Raw genomic sequence first — 25,733 nt, 5'->3', positions numbered from 1 at the left:
CTGTTTGCTGCATATGAAAGCTCTTATGTGACATTTTTTAAAAAGTCATTAAATGTCCTTCACATGTAGGAATTTGTTCTAGGCAATGTACAACATTGGCTGGCAGCAACTGTTCCCAAAACCTGGAAATTAGCTAATGCTATACAGCAGACGTAACATCCACCACAGTGAATGGCTCCATGACTTTAATAAGATCATTAAAAAAATCATGTAGTCATGATCAAAAAAACAAAAATTACAAATAACATTGTTTTCAAACCTCATGCGAAAACAGAGTTAGGGAAAAATGATAAATTAATGAAATTTACCTTTATGTGTTTTATGAAGGGAAATTTCATTACTTCATAATCATTTGTTATATATTATATCTATAATTATTTATGAACACATGTATAATTTACCCATTCTATAATAATCAATTACCTGAATCAAATTTTATGAAATGGAACATTAAATATGTGAAAAATTGTTAAAATATACTAACTAGATTTTAGTTAAATATATTTTGACTACCATAAAATTTGTATAAATAATAAAAGCATAGTTTAAATGTAATTATCTTTTAGATTTGCTTGCTTGCCATATTAGCCCCAAGAGAAACATATTTCTTAAAACCACAAAGTAAATAATTCTATCAATGGGAAAATGATTTATTTACCTGGATCTTCTATAGTTAAGTTCTTTATTAACCACTGAACAATGTCTGACCCTAGAAAAAGAAAAAAGAAAAACACAAATATTTGTGTTATACATTTGTATACACATGTTAACTTTAAGAACTCTCAACTTTTGGCGTTCATATTAGCAGGAATGTTTTTTTATGTTTTTGCACATATCTTTTTTATTATTATAGTTGACACACAATGTTACATTAGTTTCAGGCATACAACACAGTGACTCAACAAGTCTACATGTCATGGTGTGCTCACCACAGTGTAGCTACCATCTGTTACCATACAAGACCATTACAATGCCATTGACTATATTCCCAATGCTATGCCTTTCATCCCCATGACTTATTAATTGTGTAACTGGAAGTCTGTTTCTCCCACTCCCCTTCCCCAATTTTGCCATTCCCCCCTTTCCTCTCCCTTATGGCAACCCCAGTTTGTTCTATGTATTTCTCTGAGTCTGTTTCTGCTTTGTTTTTTTTTTTTTTTTAAGATTCCACATATTAGTGAAATCATATGGCATTTCTCTTCCTTTGTCTGACTTATGTCACTTAATGTAATACCTCCATGGAGGTCCATTCATGTTGTTGAAAGTGGCAAGATTAGCCCAGATGAAAACTAGTAAATTATTGAATATTATATATTTAAACACAAAGGTTCAATATACCTGTAGTGAATAAAATGATTCATTAATTTGTTCATTGAATAAATTCTTATTGAGTGATCACTATGTCTGAAGCACAATTCTTAGGATGTCATAACCAATATTTTGTAAGATGGTCTTTTCATCTTCTCTCAAGCCAAGCCAGATTTGTTATTAGCTTTTGAACACTCCTATGTGTTTCAAGTCTCCACGCCTTTATAGTACTATTCTCTTTGAATGAAATGTCTTATCACTATTTTCAAGACACTCAAGATTCATTTACACAAAAGAATTTTTCTTGACTCTCACTTTTGTCCACTGAGTTTACAACAACCTCCATTGAATCCCACCAGTCTCAGGGCATCTGGGTGGCTCAGTGGTTGAGCGTCTGCCTTTGGCTCAGACGCTTTGGCCCAGGGTCCTGGGATCGAGTCCCGAATCAGGATCCCTACAGGGAGCCTACTTCTACCTCTGTCTATGTCTCTACCTCTCTCTGTGCGTCTCTCATGAATAAATAAATAAATAAATAAATAAAATCTTAAAAAAAAAAAAAAACACTGGTCTCTGTGTAGTCTTGCATGGTAGTGCAGATCACACAATAGTGCCACTGTTTATTTGAATAAAGCCACCTAGTAAGTACCTTGAAGTGGGGAAGGATATTCATCTTTCCATATTTGGATTGAAGCAAGTGTTGGATAATGTGTGATGAATAAAAAAACATGAGTAAATATAGGTTTTCATTTCATACAGAATAAAATGAGGGTCTGCAGAAAATGTAATGTTTGAGCTAGATTTTGATATATGAAAAAGACAAAACTTAGTTCCTGAAGGCCTATGTCCAAGTTAGAGGGGGGGCAATAGTCAATAAGAACTATTTATAGCATTCTTTCTATATAACAAATGCCGAGAATAATAGGAACTTGACACTAATAAATGATTCACAGTGTATTCAGCAGATCTTGAACTCCAGGTGAAAGAATTTAAATTTTTTTCTATAAGTCAGGCAGAGAAAGGGAGACATGGTATGTCTGCTGTTTTATTTTAAACAGAAAAATGACCTTATCAAAACAAGTTAAAGGAATTTGATAGGCAATACATGTGGAGTGCCTTTGGCCAGTCAAATAGAAAGCAGGGCAGCCAACATTTCTACTAGTTGAGAGCCCATTTTGAAAGGAAAAGTACTGAACTAGTTCAGTGTACAAGTGAATTAAAGTAAAATTAGAAGCTTGCTTCAGGACTTTGTGACTAATTAGGTATGTGGGTGGCCAGTGGGAGAACAGTAATATAACTCAAGGTTTCCAACATAGGAACATCATGGATGAAAAGAATGGTGGAATTCTGAGCAGAAATGGGAGATTCAGGAAGAGGACTTGATTTACCTGAAATATTCATTTCTATTTACATTTGGTTTTCAGTATCATTCATTTCTACATAAAATAGCATAAAATATGTATGAAAATAGTTTTGTATACATAGTAAACTGCATTAGGGCTGCATGGATGAAATTTTGTGTGACCTGAGATTCCACTTCTACCTCTCTTGGAGGAGACTGGCTTCCATTGCACCTGAGATGTAGCATATGACTGACGTTAACAAAGTCTAAATAATTCTCACTGCTTAATGCAAAATAGTGCAAACCTTCAGAACAAACCTAGAGTTACCTGGCTGGCTCAGTCAGTAGAGCATGCATCTCTTGATCTCAGGGTTGTGAGTTTGAGCCTTATGTTGGATGAAAGGATTACTTAAAAAAATCTTTAAAAATAAAAATTAAAATTAAATAAACTTTTTATCAAACTTGACAACAATATTCTAAAAGTTATGAAAACATTCATACCCAACATTGGTTTCCATATGTATGCATTTTTTAAAATGACTTCACGTGTTGAATCTAACTTGTATTCCTTAATAGTTGTTACTTTTACAACTGTCATTGATTTCAATACATATAAGAGGATGGATTCACCTATATCCTAAAGTAGCTCTGAGGGAAGGAAGGAAGGAAAACCACTCACAAGAATGCAAGTATTTCAAAATGTCATGTTCAGCCTTATAACCTAACTTATCTTGAGGAATGGTCATCCTTTTAAAAAAAGAGAAGGGGGACTCAGTGTTTCAAATACGTATGTATTGACACTTGACCAATGAAGAATTCCAGGTACCCAAATCTTATGCACTAATTCCAGGTACCTTGCTCATTTTCCACATTTGAGCATCGACTTGGAGAACATATGTGAGCAGCCATTGGAAATTTTCCATCATTTTGAAGGCAGCCAAACATTGGTTCCAAGACTATAATTTTCTCTTAGTGTGAAAAATGATTTAAAAATGCTTTTAGAGAAATTTTTTTTTAAGTTTTCTTCTTTTATTTCTGAACAGAAAGAAATACAAAGAAGCCTAATTTGAAACCACATTTAACTCAGAAAATAGGAAACTTTTTTCCTACTCTAGATTTGAGTATATCTGTTATGGTCATATTCTCAGTTCAGCTCTGAAAAAGGATGATTGGACTACTTGTCAGTATCACTTAGCAAATGCTATTACAATGGTTTTATTGTTGTGTGGTCACTTCATTATATTTATGGTTTTAAGTTAAAACATTATAAATTACTTTATTGTTAAATGTATACCCAAATCTACCATATTTACCTATTCTGCATGTATGACAAGAAGACCTTAACTCCCAGAGAAAGGTAGAGACAGAGAGAAAAATTTCAGCATCTTGATGGAACCAGAAAACTGAAATAAAAATGTGCATCATAGTCACATTGAGAACTACAATTTAAATTTAAAAGGGTGCATTACAGCCAGGAGGAGTGTAGGAAAGAATGGCACATTTCTAAGCAATGTCTTAACCTTTGCTTAATGAATAAATTAATATACTTGTGCAAATGTACACATCCAGAGTATTTTAGACTTCCATCCATCTTTATTCTCAGGGCTTCACAATAAAATGCAGAATTTTTTGTTTTCTTTTTTGCTTTTCGGTACTTTTTTCCTTTCTTTAAAAAAATAGCAAAAGAGCTCTTGAATAGCTACAATGTGAAACTTGTTGAGAAATGCAATAATATCCTAAAGCCCAAGAAATTAAAAAAAAAAAAAACCTCCTTTATGACTATAGCTACTGGGAACTTGAGCCCAGAGCAGAGTCTATATTCTGGCTTTGAATTCTTAGAAGCTACTCTTGTAACCCTCACAGTTACAAAATTATGTGTTCCCTCTACTTGGAAGAAGTAAAGGCTTTATTATTGTGTAATTCCAGTTTTCTATGATTTGAAAAATGAAAACAATCAAAACAAACAAGACAGTGCCTCATACACTGCTTATAGTTCCCCACATGCTGTATTGTTTTTCATTTCCATGACTTTGTTGATGATATCCTAACCCCATTTTTTTTTCTTCATCCAATTCCAACTCAGTCTATATAATTCAGGTCACACACTGATGACTCCAGTAAGCCTTCTCTACCCACCCCACCTGCAAGGGAGTGTTACTCATCTTTGGATCCCAAACACCCAGACCAGTGCCTGATATGTAAAAGTTGATCAGTAAATGTTAAAAGAATGGATGATTGACAGCAAGCTTCCCTCTCCAGATCATTCTCTAAAAAAATTTACAAAAGGATGGCATCCATCATACAAAGAATATTTGGCCAGCATATAATTTTCAGCTTCCATAATCACCTTTTGCAGTGATAATGTTCCCATTTCAATGCTATCACTTTACCTCCACCCGTAATTAAAGCAAATCAATGAAAGACATCAGTATTATTTCCTCACCCATGCTATGGACCTGAGTGGAATGGGGCTTCCCCAACTCTGCTGTACTGCAGAATGACAAGGCCTGAACCAGGCCCTGTCCTGTGCCTGTATTGCTTCCATTACAGCCACACTGCCTCTACTGATTAAAGCACATCCTCAGCTGCAACTGTCATCTATAGCCATTCATATCCTAAACCTGAATTGGAGGGTCACAAAAAGGAAAATATTATGAAACTTTTGTACATATGATATATGAGGATTTTGTAAGCAAACAAAATGCTATACTTTTGATTTGTATCCTTTGCAAAAATAATCTCTTTTTGTAAGGTCTACTAAAGCCATTAACAAAAACTTTAGCTCTTAATTGGTGGAAGAGGCCCAAATATTCCTGAGGCAAAGACATTGACCTTTTTAATATTTCTCTTTTAGGAAAATAAATAGGCTGTTTGCTTAGGGTAAAGCTCCTGGGTTGTTTTTCAAGTAGATATTTAATTAAGATCATGACAATTTATCTGGGTTTTTTTTAAACTTTTGTTGTGTTAGTTCCATAAGCCATAAAAAGATTTCTTCAGACACAAAGTAAAGATTTTGTGCCTCTTCAAAGCCTAAGAAGCTTTAAAGAAAGGCAACAGAAATAGCAAAGCAGCAAAGATGATAATAATCAGAGGATACAAGAATATTGAGATGATTCTAAGGACTGTTTCCCTCCCTCTCCCAAAATTCAAGATAATTATTGACCAGTCAGAGAAGCTTTTTTCCAAATAGTGTTCTGAGCAACACAACTTTTCTTGTGTATGAGATGATATGAATACATGTGGGAATGCTATAGAATTAGGCAAAGGAAGGGAAAAGTGGTTCCTTGATGTTGTCTTTATTGTGATAAAGAACATTGTGAAAAATCAAGAGAAAGGTGAGTTTGCAATGTTTCCTCAGAATGGAGATATAGGATCCCTTTAAAGAACATTTTTAAAATGTTATTGCATTTTTCTGGTTTTACAGTTCTTTAGACTCACAAAAAATAAGTAACAAAAGTGTAAAATGTTCAAATACAACTATGAATTCTGAGTTAGCTAATACATTGGAACTCACCAACAATAAATTAAACTATTGGGTGACTGATTAATTGATTAATCAGTTCTATATGCTAGCTGCTAGGCATAAAGAAGAGATTCAAAGACCATTCTTGTTCTGAATACTTAATCTCTTTAAAACTGGACATAGGCCATATCTAATTGTCTAATTGTGTCTGTGAGGGACATAGGGGATGAAGAAAATATGTTGATTGATAAAAAATTTCCTTTAATGCATTCTATAGCTGCAATAGGAAATAAGAGTAAACTAAAATCTATTGAGCTTTTGTTGCAGAATACAATATTTCACATAAACTCCCATTAAAACCTCTCCTTTAGCTTTTAATAGTAACTTCTCAGAAATACAACAAATGAAAACGTCCAGAATCAAAATAAGAATGAATCATCCAAAATGTATATTTAAATATGCCTCTCTCCTAATGAAAAGTTTGCAATGATCTTCTCATTGGTGCCTGGGTAGAGTCTGACAACTTGCATGGCATACAAGATCCTTTCATGGCTTACCTCTTTTATACCTCTCAGCCTCAGATCCCACCCTTCCCTCTCCCAGATTTTACAACTTAAAACAGGAGCATCAACTTGATCTTCCTTAACCATACACAGCATGATGTTTTATACTCTATGCTTTTACAGACACTGTACATTCTGTCTGGAATAATCTCCTCCATTTAAGACACAGCCCAAGTATCCCTTTCTCCTGGAAGTTGTCTTGGTTATTATGTCCCTCACCTTCTGTTGCACCTGTTCCTCCCCTAGGATTTCACGGCACCATGTCCATTCTAGTATTACAACTTACCACGTTGGACAGATAGTACCTATACACGTATCACTAGATTATAAAATCCCCAAGGACCTAAGTACAGTACCTGGTAGAGTCTCAAGAACTACAAGTAACAATTTGAATTGATTTTCTCAAAGACCAAACTTAGAATATAGTGTTCCTTCGCACTTCAGAATCTTGTATTTTGAGCTAGTTATTGGGATTTTTTAGCCGCTGTTACTACCCAAACAAGCTTTAAGTTTTCAATGCTATAAAATTAAGAATCATTTGATATCTTTGGATTAAGAATGTCATGTAAAATAATCAGATACTTCTAATAAATGTTAAATTAAATTAAAAATGTAAATTTTGAACAGTACCTTTAAAACTAGAAAGTCTCCATTTTGAAAAATAAGAATAATACCCTATAATAAATAGGTGTGTCCTGTAGAGACGATATTTATATTTAAGCACTGCTATTTTGCCACATTTGGTGAATAAAGTCAATATATTCAGAGTTGAAAAGGAATTACAGGGAGCCCACAAGTACATTTGGGCAATTTTACTTTTTAATTAAACTTTGTTTTGTTTTTATTGAAGTTCGATTTGCCAACATACAGTTTAACACCCAGTGCTCATCCCATCGAGTGCCCTCCTCAGTGCCTGTCACCCAGTTACCCCAACCTCCTGCCCACCTCACCTTCCACAACCCTTTGTTATAGTTAGGAGTCTCTCATGGTTTGTCTCCCTCTCTAATTTTTCCCACTCAGTTCCCCTCCTTTCCGTTATAATCCTTTTCACTATTACTTATATTTCCCATATGAGCGAAACCATATGATGATTGCCCTTCTCCGATTGACTTATTTCACTCAGCATAATATCCTTCAGTTCCATCCATGTCAAAGCAAATGGTGAGTATTCGTTGTTTCTGATGGCTGAGTAATATTCCATTGTGTATATATATATATATATATATATATATATATATATATACCATATCTTCTTTATGCATTCATTTGTCGAAGGACATTGGGGCTCCTTCCACAGTTTGGCTATTGTGGATATTACTACTATTAACATTGGGGTGCAGGTATCCTGCCATTTCACTACATCTGTATCTTTGGGGTAAATACTTAGTAGTGCAATTGCTGGGTTATAGGTAGCTCTATTTTTAACTTTTTGAGGAACCTCTACACTGTTTTCCAGAGTGGCTGTACCACTTTGCATTCCCACCAACAGTGCAAGAGGGTTCCCCTTTCTCCACATCCTCTCCAACATTTATTGTTTCCAGTCTTGTTAATTTTTGCCATTCTTACTGGTGTGATGTGGTATCTCATTGTGGTTTTGATTTGTACTTCCCTGATGGCAAGTGATGTGGAACATTTTCTCAAGTGCTTGTTAGCCATGTGTATGTCTTCTTCAATGAAATTTCTGTTAATGTTTACTGCCCAATTCATGATTGGATTTTTTGTTTATTGGGTGTTGAGTTTAAAAAGTTCTTTATAGATCTTGGATACTAGCCCTTTATCTGATATGTCATTTGCAAATATCTTCACCCATTCTGCAGGTTGTCTTTTAGTTTTGTTGACTGTTTCTTTTGCTGTGCAGAAGCTTTTTAATCTGATTAAGTCCCAATAGTTCACTTTTGCTTTGGTTTCCTTGACCTTTATAGATGTATCTTGCAAGAAGTTACCGTGGCCAAGTTCAAAAAGGTTATTGCCTGTGTTATTCTCTAGGATTTTAATGGATTCTTGTCTCAAATTTAGATCTTTCATCCATTTTGAGTTTATCTTTGTGTATGGTGTTAAGAGAATGGTCCAGTTTCATTCTTCTGCACATGGGTGTCCAATTTTCCCAGCACCATTTATTGAATAGACTGTCCTTTTACCAGAGGATATTCTTTCTGGCTTTGTCGAATATTAGTTGACCATAGAGTTGAGGGCCCATTTCCGGGTTCTCTATTTTGTTCTCTTGATCTATGTGTCTGTTTTTGTGCCAGTACCATACTGACTTGATGATCACAGTTTTGTAATACAGCTTGAAATCTGGCATTGTGATGCCCCAGCATTGGTTTTCTTTTTCAATATTCCTCTGGCTATTCAGGATCTTTTCTGATTCCACACAAATCTTAAGGTTATCTGTTCCAACTCTGTGAAGAAAGTCCATGGTATTTTGATAGGGATTGCATTAAATGTGTAAATTGCCCTGGGTACCATAGACATTTTCACAATATTTATTCTTCCAATCCATGAGTGTGGAATGTTTTTCCATCTCTTCGTGTCTTTCTCAATTTCTTTCAGAAGTGTTCTGTAGTGTTTAAGGTATAGATTCTTTACCTTTTTTGGTTAGGTTTACTCCTAAATATCTTATGCTTTGGAGTGCAATTGTGAATGGATTGATTCCTTAATATCTCTTTATTCAGTCTCATTGTTAGTGTATAGAAATGCCACTGATTTATGTGCATAGAAATCAGTGGCATTGGTTTTGTATCCTGTCATATTTCTGAATTGCTGTATGAGTTCTAGCAATCTTGGGATGGAGTCTTTAGGCTCTTCTATATATGGTATCATGTCATCTGCAAAGAGGGAGAGTTTGACTTCTTTGCCAACTTGAATGCCTTTTATTTCTTTTTGTTGTCTGATTGCTGAGGCTAGGACTTCTATTACTATGTTGAATAACTGTGGTGAGAGTGGACATCTCTGTCGTGTTCCTGATCTTAGTGGAAAGGCTCTCAGTTTTTCTCCATTGAGAATGATATTCACTGTGGGCTTTTCATAAATAGCTTTTAAGATATTGAGCAATGTTCCCTCTATCCCTACACTTTGAAGAGTTTTAATCAGGAATGGATGCTGTATTGTCAAATGCTTTCTCTGCATTGATTGAGAGGATCATATGGTTCTTATTTTTTCTCTTGTTGATGTGATCTATCACACTGATTGTTTTATGTTTTATCCCCTTGCATTCCAGGGATAATCTCACTTGGTTATGGTGAATAATCTTAATGTACTATTGGATTTTATCAGCTAGTATCTTGGTAAGAATTTTTGCATCCGTGTTCATCAAGGATATTGGTCTATAATTCTTTTTGGTGGGGTCTTTGATTTTGGAATTAAGGTGATACTGGCCACATAAAATGAGTTTGGAAGTATTCCATCCCTTTCTAACCTTTGAAACACATTTAGTAGAATAGGTATTATATCTTCTTTAAACATTTGATAGAATTCCTCTGGGAAGCCATCTGGCCCTGGACTTTTGTGTCTTGGGAGGTTTTTGATGACTGCTTCAAATTCCTTGCTGGTTATTGGCCTATTCAGGTTTTCTATTTCTTCCTGTTCCAGTTTGGTAATTTGTGGTTTCCAGAAATGCATCCATTTCTTCTAGATTGCCTAATTTGTCGGCAGATAGCTGCTCATAATATGTTTTGAAAATCGTTTGTATTTCCTTGTTATTGGTTGTGATCTCTCTTCTTTCATTCACGATTTTATTAATTTGAGTCTTTTCTCTTTTCTTTTTGATATGGCTTGGTAGGGGTATCTATCTTATTAATTCTTTCAAAGAACCAACTCCTGGTTTTGTTGATCTGTTCCACAGTTCTTCTGATCTCTATTTCATTGAGTTCTGCTCAAATCTTTATTATTTCTCTTCTTCTGACTGTTGTGTATTTTACTTGTTCTTTCTCCAGTTCCTTTAGGTGAGAAATTAGCGTGTGTATTTGAGTTTTTTTCCAATTTTTTGAGCAGGCTTGTATTGTGATATATTTCCCTCTTGGAACTGATTTTACTTTCTCCCAAAGATTTTGAACGGTTGTATCTTCATTTTCATCAGATTCCATGAATCTTTTTAATTCTTCTCTAATTTCCTGGTTGACTGATTCATCTTTTAGTAGGATGCTCTTTAATTTCCATGTATTTGAGTTTCTTCCAAATTTCTTCTTGTGACTGAGTTCTAGTTTCAAAGCATTGTGGTCTGAAAATATGCAAGGGACATTCCAAATCTTTTGATATCAGTTGAGACCTGATTTGTCACCCAGTATGTGGTCTATTCTGGAGAAGGTTCCATGTGCACTTGAGAAGAATGTGTATTCAGTTGCATTTGGATGGAAAGTTCTGTATATATCTGTGAAATATATTTGGTCCAGTGTATCATTTAAGGCCCTTGTTACTTTGGTGTTCTGCTTAGAATATCTGTCATTTGCTGAAAGTGCCATGTTGAAGTCTCCTACTATTAGTGTATCATTGTCTAAGTATCTCTTTACTTTGGTTATTAATTGATTGATATACTTGGCAGCTTCCACATTATGGGCATAGATATTCATGATTGTTAGTTCTTGTTGCACAAACCTTTTTAAGTATGATATAGTGTCCTTCTTAATCTCTTATTACAGTCTTTGGTATAAACTTTAATTTATCTGATATGAGGATTCCTACCCCAGCTTTCTTTTGAGGAACATTTGAATAGTAAATGGTTCTCCACCCCTTCATTTTCAGGCTGGAGGTGTCCTTGGGTCTAAAATGAGTCTCTTGTAGACAGCATATAGATGAGTCTTGCTTTTTTATCCAGTCCAATACCCTGCATCCTTTGATAGGATCACTTAGCCAATTCATGCTCATAGTACCTATTGAAAGATATGAATTTAGTGTCATCCTATTACCTAGTCAACCCCTGTTTTTGTGGATTATTTCTTTGGGCTTCCTTTTTCTTTTACAGGATCTCCCTTAATATTTCTTGCAAAGCCAGTTTGCTGGTCACATATTCTTTCAGTTTCTGCCTATCCTGGGAGCTCTTTATCTCTCCTTCTATTCTGAATGACAGCCTTGCTGGATAAAGTATTCTTGGCTGCATGTTCTCATTTAGTACCATGTATATATCATGCCAGCTCTTTCTGGCCTGCCAGATCTCTGTGCAGAGGTCTATTAATCTGATGTTTCTCCCCATATAAGTTAAGAATCTCTTGTCTCACACTGTTTTAAGAATTTTCTCCTTATCATTGAAATGTGCAAGTTTCACTATTAAATGTCAAGGTGTTGAATGGTTTTTATTGATTTGGGGGGGTTCCTCTCTATCTTTTGGATCTGAATGCCAGTTTCCTTCCCCAGATTTGGGAAATTCTCAGCTATGATTTGTTCAAACATACTTTGTGGTCCTCTCTCTTGGCCTCTTCTGGAATCCAATTAGACATATATTCTTCCTTCTCAAGCTATCACTTATTTCTGTAAGTCTTTCCTCGTGGGCTCTTGCTTTTCTCTTTTTCCCTCAGCTTCCTTCTTTACCATCAACTTGTCTTCTATGTCACTCACTCTTTCCTCCACCTCATTAACCCTAGCAGTTAGAACATCCAGTTTGGATTGCATCTCATTTAATCTATTTTTAATTTTGGCCTGATTAGATCTCAATTCTTCAGTAACACAGTCTCTAAAGTCCTTTATGCTTTTTTCCAGAGCCACCAGTAGCTTTATAACTGTGCTTATGTATTGGCTTTCTGACATCGAATTGTAATCCAAATTCTGTAACTCTGTGGCACAGAATACTGTTTCTGGTTCTTTCTTTTGTGGTGAATTCTTCCTTTTAGTCATTTTGTACAGTGCAGAGTGGCTATATGAGTGGGATGAGTCATAAATATTACCCACGACCTAAGTAAAATACACCCTAGATGATTATAAAGAGGTCAGAGAATAGAAAATAAAAGAAAAAGAACAGAACAAAATAAAAGGACCACTTAAGTGAAAAACAAATATTAAAACAAAGTAGTAAAAATAAAAAGCCAAAAGTCAAAAACAAAGAATAAGAAAAAAAGAAAAAAAAAGTAAAGAGGAAAAAGAGAAAAAGGGGGAATGGTGGTGGAAGTGATGGTGGAGAGAGAATGTAGTCTACCTGAGAGGTCCTACAGGGTGATCCTCTTGGTTCTGAGTGTATTTTGTTTTGTATGTTAGAAGATGCTCAATTCCAAATTTATATAAACCAGCAATACTTATATAAAGCCCCAACATTGACCACAAAAACATAAACAAGATAAAGTAGGGGGGCAAATTGGGAAGGAAGAGAGTTTATAATCTCACAGAATGGACCAACACGGTATTCCACTTGGTTCTGGTTGTTTGTTGGTCATGTTTTAGAAGGTACTAACTCCCAGAGTTAAACAAAACAAGGCAGAAAAACAAAAGACAAATCCATATCTCGTATATCTACCAAAATTAAATTGAATATGTTGAAGGGAATCCAGAAGTGAAAAATATATCTAAAACATGTAATTATACAAATATGAAAGTCAAAAAGGAAAAAAAAATTAAAAATGAAGAGCTGGTAAAATATTGCAGTTAAGGTGGGAAAAGAGAAAAAATATTGGAAACTTTTAATCTGGTATAAAAAAGAGTCGTAATGGAAAAAGAGAAAAAAAGAAGAAAAAGGTACACTCTAGTTCTATATGCTATTTCCCCTCAGTCCTGGAGCTTTCCAGCACTGCTTGGTCAATAAACTTGCTCTTCCCCTTTGCTTCCAGCTGGTCTTCTAGGGGCAGGGTCTGCTGTGCGGATTCTCAGGTGTGTATGCCTGGGTGGAGATGCACCAACCCCTGCCAGATGCCAGGCTCAGTGGGAGATGTTTATCCTGTGAGGTTTTTGTTCCCTAGAGGCCCCACCTCTCCCAGGCAAAAGGTGAAACAAAGATGAAAAACAACAATGGCAGCAACCAGATCTCCAGCTCTGAAGTTGAGCTCCCCGTGAGTAACTAACTGCAGTCTCCCAGTCTACACTGGCCTAGATGCTCCTGGGGGCAGGCTCGGGTGCCCAATGGCAGGAGAGTTCTTGCTTTCCTGTGCCCTCCCTGCTTCCACCTGTCCCAGCGGGAACGCAGGATCTCTGGCTTTGTCTGCTTGGGTGCCCTGGGATGCAGGGCCCTGTGCTCCTCGACCCGTGCTCCCAGGGGAGCCTCCTCTCCTGAAGGGAACATGACACAGCCACCTCTGCCTGCAGCCAGCCGGCCTAACAACTGGCTTCTCCCAAATGCCCCCGAGGGCTGTGGCACTCCAGCCCTTTACCGATATAGGATGCGGTTTTTGGTGAGACTTCCCCCGGGTGCCCCTACTCTTATAGTGACACCGGGAATCTTGAGGCTTCATGGCTCCTCCTGCGATTCTTTCTGATTTCCCTGCTAAGCACTTTTCCATCAAGGAAAATCCCGGCACAGATTTTTAAAGTTCCTGCTTATCCAGGGCTGGGCTTTTGCGCCCTGGAGGCTTTCGCTGCTCTGCTTTAGGCTGGCTCCTCATGGGGCTCCTCCCTCACTTTATTCTTTTTTATTTATTTTTTCACCTTCCTACCTTGTTCCAAGCAAAAACTTTTCTCTCTATAGCATTCCAGCTGTTCTCTTTAACTCTCAGGTCGACTTTGTAGGTGTTCAGTATGTTTTTAAAGTTATCTAGGTGTTTGTGGGGGCCAGGTGAGTTGAGGACCCCTACTCTTCCATCATCTTGCCCTTCTTCTTAATTAAACTTTTTAAAAACAGACTTCATTTTCAGACAAATGTTAGGTCCACATGATATTGAGCAGAAAGTGCAGAGATTTACCATATATCTCCTGTCCTCACACATGCATAGCCCTTCCCAGTATCGACATCCCAGTCCTATATTTGTTACAGTTGATGAACTTGTATTGACACATCATTATCACCCAGAGTCCCTAGTTTATATTACGGTTCACTCTCAGTGTTCTACACTCTATGGGCTTGGACAAATTTATAACGGCATGTATCCACCATATTGTATCATGCAGAGTAGATTCACTTTCCTGAAAATTCTCTATGTTCTACCTTTTCATCTCAACCTCTCCTCTAATCTGTGAACTAATGACCTCTTTATTGTCTCCATAGTTTTGCCTTTCTCCAAACATTATATAATTGGAATCGTACACTAGGTAGCCTTTTCAGATTGACTTCTACACTTAGTAATATGCATTTAAATTTTTTTCATGTCTTTCCATGGCTTGATAGCTCATTTTTTTCTTAGCCCTGATTATTATTACATTGCTTAAGGATGCCAAGAAACATAATGGGGGAAAGGATAGTCTCTTCAATGCTTAGAAAACTAGATAGTCACATGCAAAAACATGAAATCAGATGTCAATATTATACATCCATGAATATCAACTCAAAATGGATTAAAGATTTGAATACATGACCTGAAATCATAAAAATCCTAATGAAGGAAACATAGGGAAAAATTCCTTCACATTGGCCTTGGCAATAGTTATTGAGGTGTGATTCCAAAAGTTCAGGCAAGAAAAGCAAAAATAAATAAGTGGAAATATATCAAACAAATAAATATTTGAAAGCAGAGCAAATAATTTAAAAAATGAGCACACAATATATTTATTGGGAGAAAATATTTATAAACTATATATCTCATAAGGGGTTAATATCCAAAATATATGAGACTCCTATATCTCAATAGAAAAAAAAAAAGGAACAACTTGACTAAATATGGGCAAAGGACCAGAATAGATAATTTCCTAAAAAAGATACACAAACGTTAGCAAGTATACAAAAAAGATTCTCAATAAACAGGGAAATACAAATCAAAACCATAATGAGATTATCACCTCACAACTGTTAGGATGGCTATTATAAAATGAATAAATAAAATATAACAAGTCTGCAAGGATGTGGAAAAAAGGGAATCCTTATACACTATTGATGGCAATGTAAGTTGGTATAGCCAATAGGGACAATAGTATGGAGATTCCTCAAAAAATTAAAAATAAAACTACCATATGATCCAGCAATCCCTTTTCTGGGTATACACCCAGAGGAAATAAAATCAGTACTCCAAAGAGGTATTTTCACTCCCATGTTCATTGAACATCATTCATAATAGCCAAAGCATGGAAACAACCTGTGTCCACTGATAGATGAATATAGGAAAGGTATGATAGATAGTATTCAGTCTTACAAAAGGAGATCCTGCAATTTGCAATGGCACAGATAAAAATGGAGAACATTATGATAAGTGAAATAATCCAGACACAAAAGAGACATAGTGTATGGGCTCACTTACATATGGAATCTAAGAAAGTTGAACTCAAAAAAGTAGAGAACAGGGATACCTGGGTGACTCAGTGGTTGAGCACCTGAGTGCTCAGTTCAGTTCATGATCCCAGGATCCTGGGATCAAGTTTCACATGGACTCCCTGTAGGGAGCCTGCTTTTCCCTTTGCCTATGTCTCTGCCTCTCTCTCTGTACCTCTCATGAATAAATAAATAAAATCTTTTAAAAAAAGAAAGAGAAAAAGAGAAAAAAAAGAGAAAAGAATGGTAGTTGCTAGTGACTAGACCATGGAAGGTGGGAGAATGGAATATATTGGCCAAAGTGTACAAAGTTTCAGTTATACACTATGAATACTAGTGTAGAGCATGGTGACTATAGCTAATAGCACTGTATTATATGCTTGAAATTTGCTCAAGAGTATATCTTAAGTGTTCTCACAACATATAATGGCAATTATGTGAGGGGATAGATATGTTAATTAGCTTGATTGTAATAATTTCACAATTCACATATATATCAAAAGATCACACTGTACACCTTAAATATATATAATCTTTGTCAGTTATATATCAATAAAGCTTATGTGGAAGAATAAATATAAGAACAGGACAAGCAACTCCTTAACCTTCTTTCTGTCATGTAAGGATGCAAAAAGTGACCAGTCTGCAGCCTGGAAGAGGGCTCTTATCAGAACCCAACCATCTGGCACCCTGATCTTGGACTTCCAGGCTCCAGGCCTGTGAAAAATAAATTTCTGCTGTTCATAAGAGATCCAGTTTATGGTAACTGAGCCTAAATAAGATGAATAAAAAGTTCTAAGTTTCGGCAACTATGAATAAAGCTGCTGTAAGCATCTGTGTGCAGGTTTTGTGTGGACGTAAGTTTACAATTCCTTTGAGTAAATACAAAGGAACACAACTGCTTGTTTGTATGGTAAGTGCATGTTTAATTTGTAAGAAATCACTAGCTCATCTCCCAAACTGGCTGTACCAATTTGCATTCTCATCAGCAATGAATGAGACTTCCTATTGCTCCTCATCCTACCAGCATTTGGTATTATCACTGTTCTGGATTTTGGCTGTTCTAACAGGTGTATAGTGGTAATTTGATTTAATTGGGATTTTTTTGATGATATATGATGTGGAACACCTTTTCATATGCTTATTTGCCATTTGTATATTTTCTTTGGTGAAGTATCTGTTAAGGTCATTGGCTCATTATTTAATCAGATTGTTTCTATTTGTTGAATTCATATCATACCTTCTTTGTATATTGTAATAGTCCTTTATCAGATGTGTCTTTGCAACTATTTTTTTCTAGGCTATGGATTATCTTCTCATTCTTTTGACTTTGTCTTTCACAGAATAGAAGTCTTTAATTTTAATAATTTCCAGCTCATCAAAAATGTCTTTAATGGATCATGGCTTTGGTGTTGTATCTCAAAAGTCCTTGCCCTACCAAAAGTCATTTAGGTTTTCTCCTATGTCATCTTCTAGAATTTTTATAGTTTTGCATTTTGCTTTTAAGTTCCGTCATCCATTTTGAATTAATTTTTCTGAAGGGTGTGTCTTCACACCCTTCTAGATCTGTGTCTCGATTTATTATTATTGTTGTTATTGTTATTTTTTGCAGGTGGATATCCAAATGGTCCCAGCATTATTTGTTTGTTAAAAGGACTTTCTTTCATTGTATTGCCTTTACCAATTTGTCAAAGATCAGTTCACTATATTTACATGGATCTATTTCTGGGATCTCTGTCTGTTCCATTGATCATTACTGCCAACTTACTGTACCTTCATAGGAAGTCTTGAAGTCAGGTGTCAGTCCTCTAACTCTGTTCTATTCTTTCAATGTTGTGTTGGCTACTTTGGATCTTTTACCTCTCCATATAAGTTTTGGAATCAATTTTTTTATAACCATGAAATAACTTGCTGGGGCTTTGATTGGGATTCCACTGAATCTATAGATCCAATTGGGAAGGACTGATATCCCAATAGTATTGAATCTTCCTATCTATGTATATGGAATCTCTCCTCGTTTATTTAGCTCTTTTTTTCTTTCATCAGGGTTTTAATTCTCCTCATACAGATCTTCTACACATGCTTTTTAGATTTATACCTAAGGTTTTTCTTAAACTTCTAATTTCTAAATAATTATAGATTCATATTCAGTTGTAAGAGGTAATACAGAGAGATTCCATGTATCCTTTATACTGTTTCCACTGAAAGATAACATTCTGAAAAAATATAGTACAATATCACAACCAGGATATTGGCACTGATACAGTAAAGATATAAAACATCTCCATCATTGTAAGTGTCCCTTATGATACACTTTTTTAATAGTCACACTCAGTTGTTCTTAACCCTTGGTGACCATGAATCTATTCTCCCTTTCTACAACTATGTCATTTTAAGGGTATTATTAAATGTAGTCATACAATATGCAATATTTTGACATTGACTTTGTTTTTCACTTACTCAGCATAAGTCCCTGGAGATTCACCCAAGTTGTTGCACATATCAATAGTTCATTCCTTTTTATTGCTGAGTATTACACTGTGGTATGAGTGTATCAGACTTTGTTTAACCATTCACCTGTTGAAGGACATATTTGTCAGTTTTGGCTATTATGGATAAAGATGCAGAAGTTATAAACATTTCTGGGCAGATTTTTGTATGAATATAAGTTTTTTATTTCTTTGGGATAAATACCTGCGACTGCAATTGCTGGGTTATATGGTATTGCTTTTTTTTTTTCATTTTTTTTAAAAGCAATATTCCATAGTGTCTATTTTCCACAGCCATTCTGTCAAGTTATGTGGCAATAGCTCACTGTCATTTTAATTTGTTTCTTCCTGATGGCTAATGATTACAGCATACTTTCATATGTTTATTTGAAATAGGCATACCCTATTCAGTGAAATGTCTCTTCATGTCTTTTGACATACTTTATAATTGGATTTTTTTCAACTGTTGATTTTTCAGAGTTCTTTACATATTTTAGATACTAGAATCTTGGAAATGTGTCTTGCAAATATTCCCTTTCATTCTGTAGCTGGTCTTTTCACCCTCTTGTTATTATTTTTCTTAAGATTTATTTATTTTAGAGGGGGAAGTGGCAGAGGGAAAGAATTCTGAAGCAGATGCTTCACTGAGCACAGAGTCCACTATGGTATTCCATCCCCTACCCATGAGATCACAACCTGAGATGAAACCAAGTGTTGGACACTCAACTGACTGAGCCACCCGGACACCCTCCTTTTCACCCTTTTAACAGGGTCTTTGGCAGGACAAAGATTTTCAATTTTTATGAAATCCAATTTATCAAGTTTTTTTAAGTAATGTTTCAGGTGTCAAATCTAAGAACTCTTTGCCTAGCCCTAGATACCCCAAAATTTCTTTATTTGCTAAATGTTTTTTTTTTTATTTTTCTAAATGTTTTTTAGTTTTGATTTTATATTTAAGTCCATTAATTATTTTGTGTTAATGTTTGAATAAGGTCTGAGACTTACGTTGAGGTTTCTTTTTTTTTTCATTGGCCTCTGAATGTCTAATTGCTCCAACATCATTTGTTTAAAAGTAGATCTTTCTTCAATTAAATTGCTTTTCTACCTTTGTCAAAAATTCACTGGGCTTATTGGTGGAGTCTGTTTGTAGGTTCTCGATTCTGTTTCACTGATCTATTTTCCCTCCACCAATACCAAACAGTACTGATTACTATAGTTATGATAAGTCTGGATTATATGATATAAATATTTCAAAGTCCTCTCACATTATTCTTCTTTATCAAAAGTATTTTAGTTATTCTATTTCCTTTGTTTTCCATGTAAATTTTAGAATTATCTTGCCTATATCTACAAAATAATATTTTGGGGATTTTGGTAGAAATTGCATGAAACTTTTATAACAATTTGAGGAGAACTGACATCTTTACAAGGTTCTGTCTACAAGTCTATGAATATAGTATGTCTTTCCAGGTATTTACATCTTTGATTTTTTCTATCAGAATTTACAGTTTCAGAGTACAAGTCCTGTACATATTTTATTAAATTTACACCTAAATATTTAATTTTTGAGTGCTTGTAAGTGGTATTATATATTTAATTTCAGGATCTACATGGTGTTTCTTAACATATAAAAATATGATTGAATTTTGCATATTTATAGTATATCCTATAAACCTGTTGGATTCAATTTTTGGCTTTTCTGTGGATTCCTTGGGTTATTCTATGTAGAAATCATATTATTTGCAATAAGAAAAAAATTTTTAAATTTCTTCCTTTGGATATATATGTCTTTTATTTCATCTTCTTTCTCATCGTTCTGTCTAGAATTCACAGCATTATATTGAATAAATCCTTGCCTTGTTCCTAATCTTATGGGCAAAATATGCAGTCTTTATCATTATGTAAAATGCAAGCTGTAGTTTTCTTTGTCTGTTTTGTAAATGCTCTTTATCAATTTGAGGGAGTTTTCTCTTTTAGTCCTATTTTTGAGTTAATTTTTTGTTATAAATGAATGTTGAAATTTGTCTGAAAACCTTACTATATTGATTAATATGTGATTTTTTAGCCTATTATAATGGTGGATTACATTGATTAATTTTTGCACATTTAACCAGCCTGCATGACTAAAATAAACCCAGTTGACCATGATCTGTAATTATTTTTATACATTGATAAAATTTTGCTAAGAATTTTTATATCTATACTCATGAAATATTTGTCTGTAGTGGGTTTTTGTGTTTTATTTTATTTTTTTACATCTATATTCATGAAATATTTGTAGCGTGTTTTTTGTACTTTCTTTTTCTGGTTTTGTAAATTTATCTTCATAAAATTAATGGGGAGGGTTTTCATCTCTTCTGTCTCTGGAAGAGATTATATAAAATTAACATTAATTCTTTTAAAAAATATTTGGTAGAATTCTCCAGTGAAGCCGTATAGACTTGAAGATATCTTTTTAAGAAAATTTTATTTTTTTTATTTTTTTTTAAATTTTTTAATTTATTTATGATAGGAACACAGTGAGAGAGAGGCAGAGACACAGGCAGAGGGAGAAGCAGGCTCCATGCACCGGGAGCCCGACGTGGGACTCGATCCCGGATCTCCAGGATCGCGCCCTGGGCCAAAGGCAGGTGCCAAACCACAGCGCCACCCAGGGATCCCTTTAAGAAAATTTTAAATTGGGTTGCCTGGGTGGCTCAGCAAGTGAGTGCTTGCCTTCAGTCCAGGGCATGATCCTGGAGTCCTGGAATCAAGTCCCACACCGGGCTCCCTGCAGGGAGCCTGCTTCTCTCTCTGCCTATGTCTCTGTCTCTCTCTGTGTCTCTCATGAATAAACAAATAAAATCTTTTTTAAAAAAGAAAATTTTAAATTATAAATTAAATTTTCTTCATAGTTTTCAGGCTATTCAAATGATCTGTTTCACATTGACTGAGCTATGATAGTTTGTGTTTTTTAAGGAATTGATCCATTGTAAGTTTTCAAATTATATATTCAGAATAGTTTGTAGTATTCTTTTATCCTTTTGATGTCTGCAGGGTTTGTATTAATTTCCCAGTTAATTCTTGAAAATGGTAATTTGTGTCTTCTCTCTTTTTTCTTTATCAGCCTTACTATAGATTTGTCAGTTGTATTGATCTTTAAATAAACAAATACACAAAAAACACGGCTCTTTGTTTCATTAATTTTCTTATTTTCTTTCTATTTCAAATTTCATTGATTAATGCACTTATCCTCATTTCTTTCCTTCTATTTGCTTCAGGTTCATTTTACTCTTTTTTTTTTTCTAGGTTCTTGAGTGGAGAGTCCAAATTATTGATTTGAAACATTTCCTCTTTTGTGATGTTACAATTAGGTTATAAATTTCCTTCTCAGTGCTACATTAGCAATGTCCCACAAATTTTGACACTTTGCATTTTCATTTTCTTTTTTTTTTTTGCATTTTCATTTTCATTCAACTTATTTTTTAAATTTTCCTTGAGACTTCCATGTTGACACATTGATTATTCAGAATGTTTCATTTGAAATTATTTACAGATTTTCCTATTAGCTTTTCATTATTGATTTCTCATTTGGTTCTACTATGGTTAGAGAACATACTTTATATGATATCTATAGTTTTAAGTTTACTCTGCTGTATTATGCTGCCCACAATTTGGTCTATCTTGGTGAATGTTTCATATGAGCCTGACAAGAGTCTGTACTCTGCTGTTGTTCACTGGAATATTCTATAAATGCCAATTATATCAAGTTGACTGATGTAATGTTCAAGGTTATCCATTCTTACTAATTTTCTTTCTCCTTGATCTATCAATTACTGTTGAAAGAGTGTCAAAGCCTTCAAATGTAATAGTGGAGTTGTCTAATTTTTCATTCAGTTCTATCCATTTTGTATAATGTATCTTGATGCTCTCTTGTTACTTACACACTTAAGTTTGATTAAACTCTTTATTCAATACTCCTCTTTACCTCTATGCTTTTCCTTGTGAAATTAATATACCTATTCCAGCTTTCCTTTGCTTAAACACCTGCATGATATATCTTTTCCTATCTTCTCATTTTCAACCTGCTTATGTCGTTACATTTGAATTGAGTTTCTCGTAGAAAGCATGTATTTGGGTCATGCTTTTTTCCACTGTGCAAATCTCTGTCTTTTAATTGGTGTACGAGATGATTTACATTTAATGTAATTATTGATAAGTTAAGGCTTAGGTATGCTATTTTATTTTTTTCCTGATAAATCAATAAAGTATTTATATTTATATAAATATATAAATTTATATGTATAAATTAAACATATGGCTTCTTTCTTCTTTCTTTCCTTCTTTCTTCTTTCTTTCCTTCCTTCCTTCCTTCTTTCTTTTTCTTTCTTCTTACCTTCCTGTGGGTTGTATTAACATTATCTTGGAATTATATTTTGATTTATCTAAGTGTTTTTCAGGGGATCATTTTGTAATGCTTTTCATAATTGATGAAAAAAATTGAAAGCTTTCAGAGAAAAATGACTCCTTTGTTGGAAGGGAGAAACAGTTTAAATGACCGCAGATTTCTCATCAGAAACTATGGAAGACAGGAAGATATAACAAAAATTTTCAAAGCTGAAAGAAAGTAATTGTTCTCCCAGAATCCTATGTCCAGCAGACATTTCCTTGAGAAATAAAGGTAAAATAAAAACATTCTCAAATGAAGGAAAGCTAAGAGAATTTTTCACCAGCTGACCTACTTCAACAGAATGGCCAAAGGAAGTTTTCTAAATTGAAAGGAAACAATAAAAAAAGGAAACTTGAAAGATTAGAAAAGAAATACACAGTAAATGAGCACACAGGCAAATACAGTTGGTTTTCTTTCTCTTCAATTTTCTAAATTGTTTGATTGTTGAAGAAAAAATAAGGCAAAGTTTGATGTGGTTATAAATATATATAGAATAATTGCTTAGGAAAGATTATAAACTGGAGATTAAAGGGACATAAAGGAATGCAAGATTTTTATCCTCACTCAAAGTGGTAAAATGATGACAATCAGCCATGTTAAGTTTTATGTATGTAATATAATTTCAACATCAATTATATTTTTCATATGGATATCATATTTTTCAGTTTTAAAATTTGCAATTGGTGAGCCTTTATATCTTATATTCCTTTGCTGAGAATTTCTATTTTACTGAAGCTTTCTAGTTTTTTATTTGTTTAAAGCATGATTATGATTACTCATTGAAGAATTTTTTTTCAAATCTTTGTAAGATTTTATTTTATCAATTCTACTTATTCAAATTTTTGTTTAAATTCTCCACATATTTGTTAGATAATCTAACTTTTCTGATATCTTAGAGTTGGCATAGTTACTGTTATAGCAAATTTCAAATATGCAATAGAATATTATTAACTATAATTAGAATCACCATGCTGTACATTCCTTCTCCACATTTATTTATTTTATAACTGGAAGTTTGTACCTTTTGATTGTCTCCCCCATTTGCCCTCCACTCCACACCCAATGCCTGCCTCTAGCAATCACTAATTTGTTCTCTTTGAGTTTTTCTTTCTTTTCTTTTTCTTTTCTTGATTACACATATTAGTGAAATCATGTGGTACTTGTCCTTCTGTGTCTGACTTACTTCACTTAGCACAAGGCTCCAAAGTCCATACATGTTGTCACAAATGATAAGGCTTCATTCTCTTTTTATGACTGAATGATATCTATATCTGTACCAATATTTATCCTGTAATTTCTTTATACATCAATCTGTCAATGGACACTTAGGTTATTTCCTTACCTTGGCTACTGTAAATAATGCTGAAATGAACATGAGAGTACATATATTTGTTTGAATTAGTGTTTTTGGTTTCCTCAGATAAATACCCAGAAGTGGAATAGCTGAACATACAGTATTTCTATTTTTAATTTTTTGAGGAAACTTCACAGTGGCTGTACCAATTTACATTCCCACTAACAGTGCACAAGTGTTGTCTTTTTCTAGATTTTTTCCAATAGTCATTACTTCTTTTGGTAACAACTGTTCTAGGAGGTGTGAGGTAATATTTCATTTATGGTTTTGATTTGAATTTCCCTAATTAGTGATATTGAATATCTTGGTCATCTGTATATCTTCTTTGGAAAAATGTCTATTCATGTCTTCTGCTCATTTTTAATGCATTGTTTATTTGTTCTGCTATTGAGTTGTATGAGTTCTTTCTATATTTGGATGTTAAGCCTTTATTAGATATATGATTTGCAAAGTATCTCCTCCCATTCCATAGGCTGCCTTTTCATTTTCTTGATGCTTCTCTTTGCTGTTCAGGAGTTATTTAGTTATTTGATGTAGTCCATTTGTTTATTTTTGATTCTGCTGTCTTTGCTTTTGGTGTCAAGTCCATAAAACTTTATCACTAAGACCAATATCAAGGAGGTTGCCTATATTCCTTTTGTTTTCAGGTCTTATATCTAAGTATTTAATCAATTTTAAGGTAATTCTTGTGAGGAGTATAGAATAATAGTCCAGTTTCATTCTTTTACATATGGCTGTTCAATTTTCCCAATACATTTAATTTAAGAGATTGGCCTTTTCCACTGTATATTCTTGGCTCCTCTGTCAAAAACTAATTGACCATATACATGTATGAGTTTATTTCTGCGCCATCTATTCTGTTCCATTGATCTATATGTCTGTTTTTATGCCAATACCACACTGTTTTAGTTATTATAGTTTTGTAATGTAGTTTGAAATCAGGGATACTTTTCCTTTTCCTTTTCAATTTGAGTGCTTTTAATTTTTATGTTTTTCGTGCCTAATTATTCTGGCTAAGACTTCCAATACTGTGTTGAATAAAAAATATGGATTTTACTCTTCATTTTGTTAATGTTGTGTGTCGTATTGAATGGTTTGCAGATTAAGCCATCTTTTGCATCACTGAAATAAATCTCACTCGGTCATTGAGTGTGATTTATTAGTGTATTGTTGAATTTGGTTTGCTAATATTTTGCTAAGGATTTCTATATTCATCTGGGATTTCAGCCTGCAACTTTTTTTTTCTTGTGTTATCCTAGTCTGGTTTTGATATCAGAGTAATGCTAATTTTATGAAAGAGAGATTTATGAGTTTGAAAATGTTCCTTCCCCTTTCATTTTTTTGGAGAAGAGTTTGAAAAGGATTGGTATTAGTTCTTCTTTGAATATTTGGTACAATCCACCAGTGAAGCTGCCTGGTCCTGGACTTTTGTTTGTTGACAGTTTTTGATTACTGACTTGGTCTCCTTACTAGTAATAATT

The 25,733-nt window shown here is 34.3% G+C and overlaps 1 protein-coding gene across 8 annotated transcripts in view; it reads right to left on the bottom strand.

Moving 5' to 3' along the window:
- RGS7 (regulator of G protein signaling 7) overlaps window positions 1-25,733 on the bottom strand; it is a 501,308-nt gene that overhangs the window by 159,289 nt on the left and 316,286 nt on the right. For all 8 annotated transcript variants that reach the window (XM_072732891.1, XM_072732892.1, XM_072732895.1 and 5 more), the window contains one exon: window positions 659-709. In XM_072732891.1, the coding sequence (XP_072588992.1) occupies window positions 659-709 (51 nt within the window). The remainder of the gene's footprint in view (window positions 1-658; window positions 710-25,733) is intronic.

The sequence above is a fragment of the Vulpes vulpes genome, chromosome 13, assembly GCF_048418805.1.
Source record: "Vulpes vulpes isolate BD-2025 chromosome 13, VulVul3, whole genome shotgun sequence".
Lineage (NCBI taxonomy): Eukaryota > Metazoa > Chordata > Mammalia > Carnivora > Canidae > Vulpes > Vulpes vulpes.
This window is presented reverse-complemented; position numbering and strand designations above follow the sequence as displayed.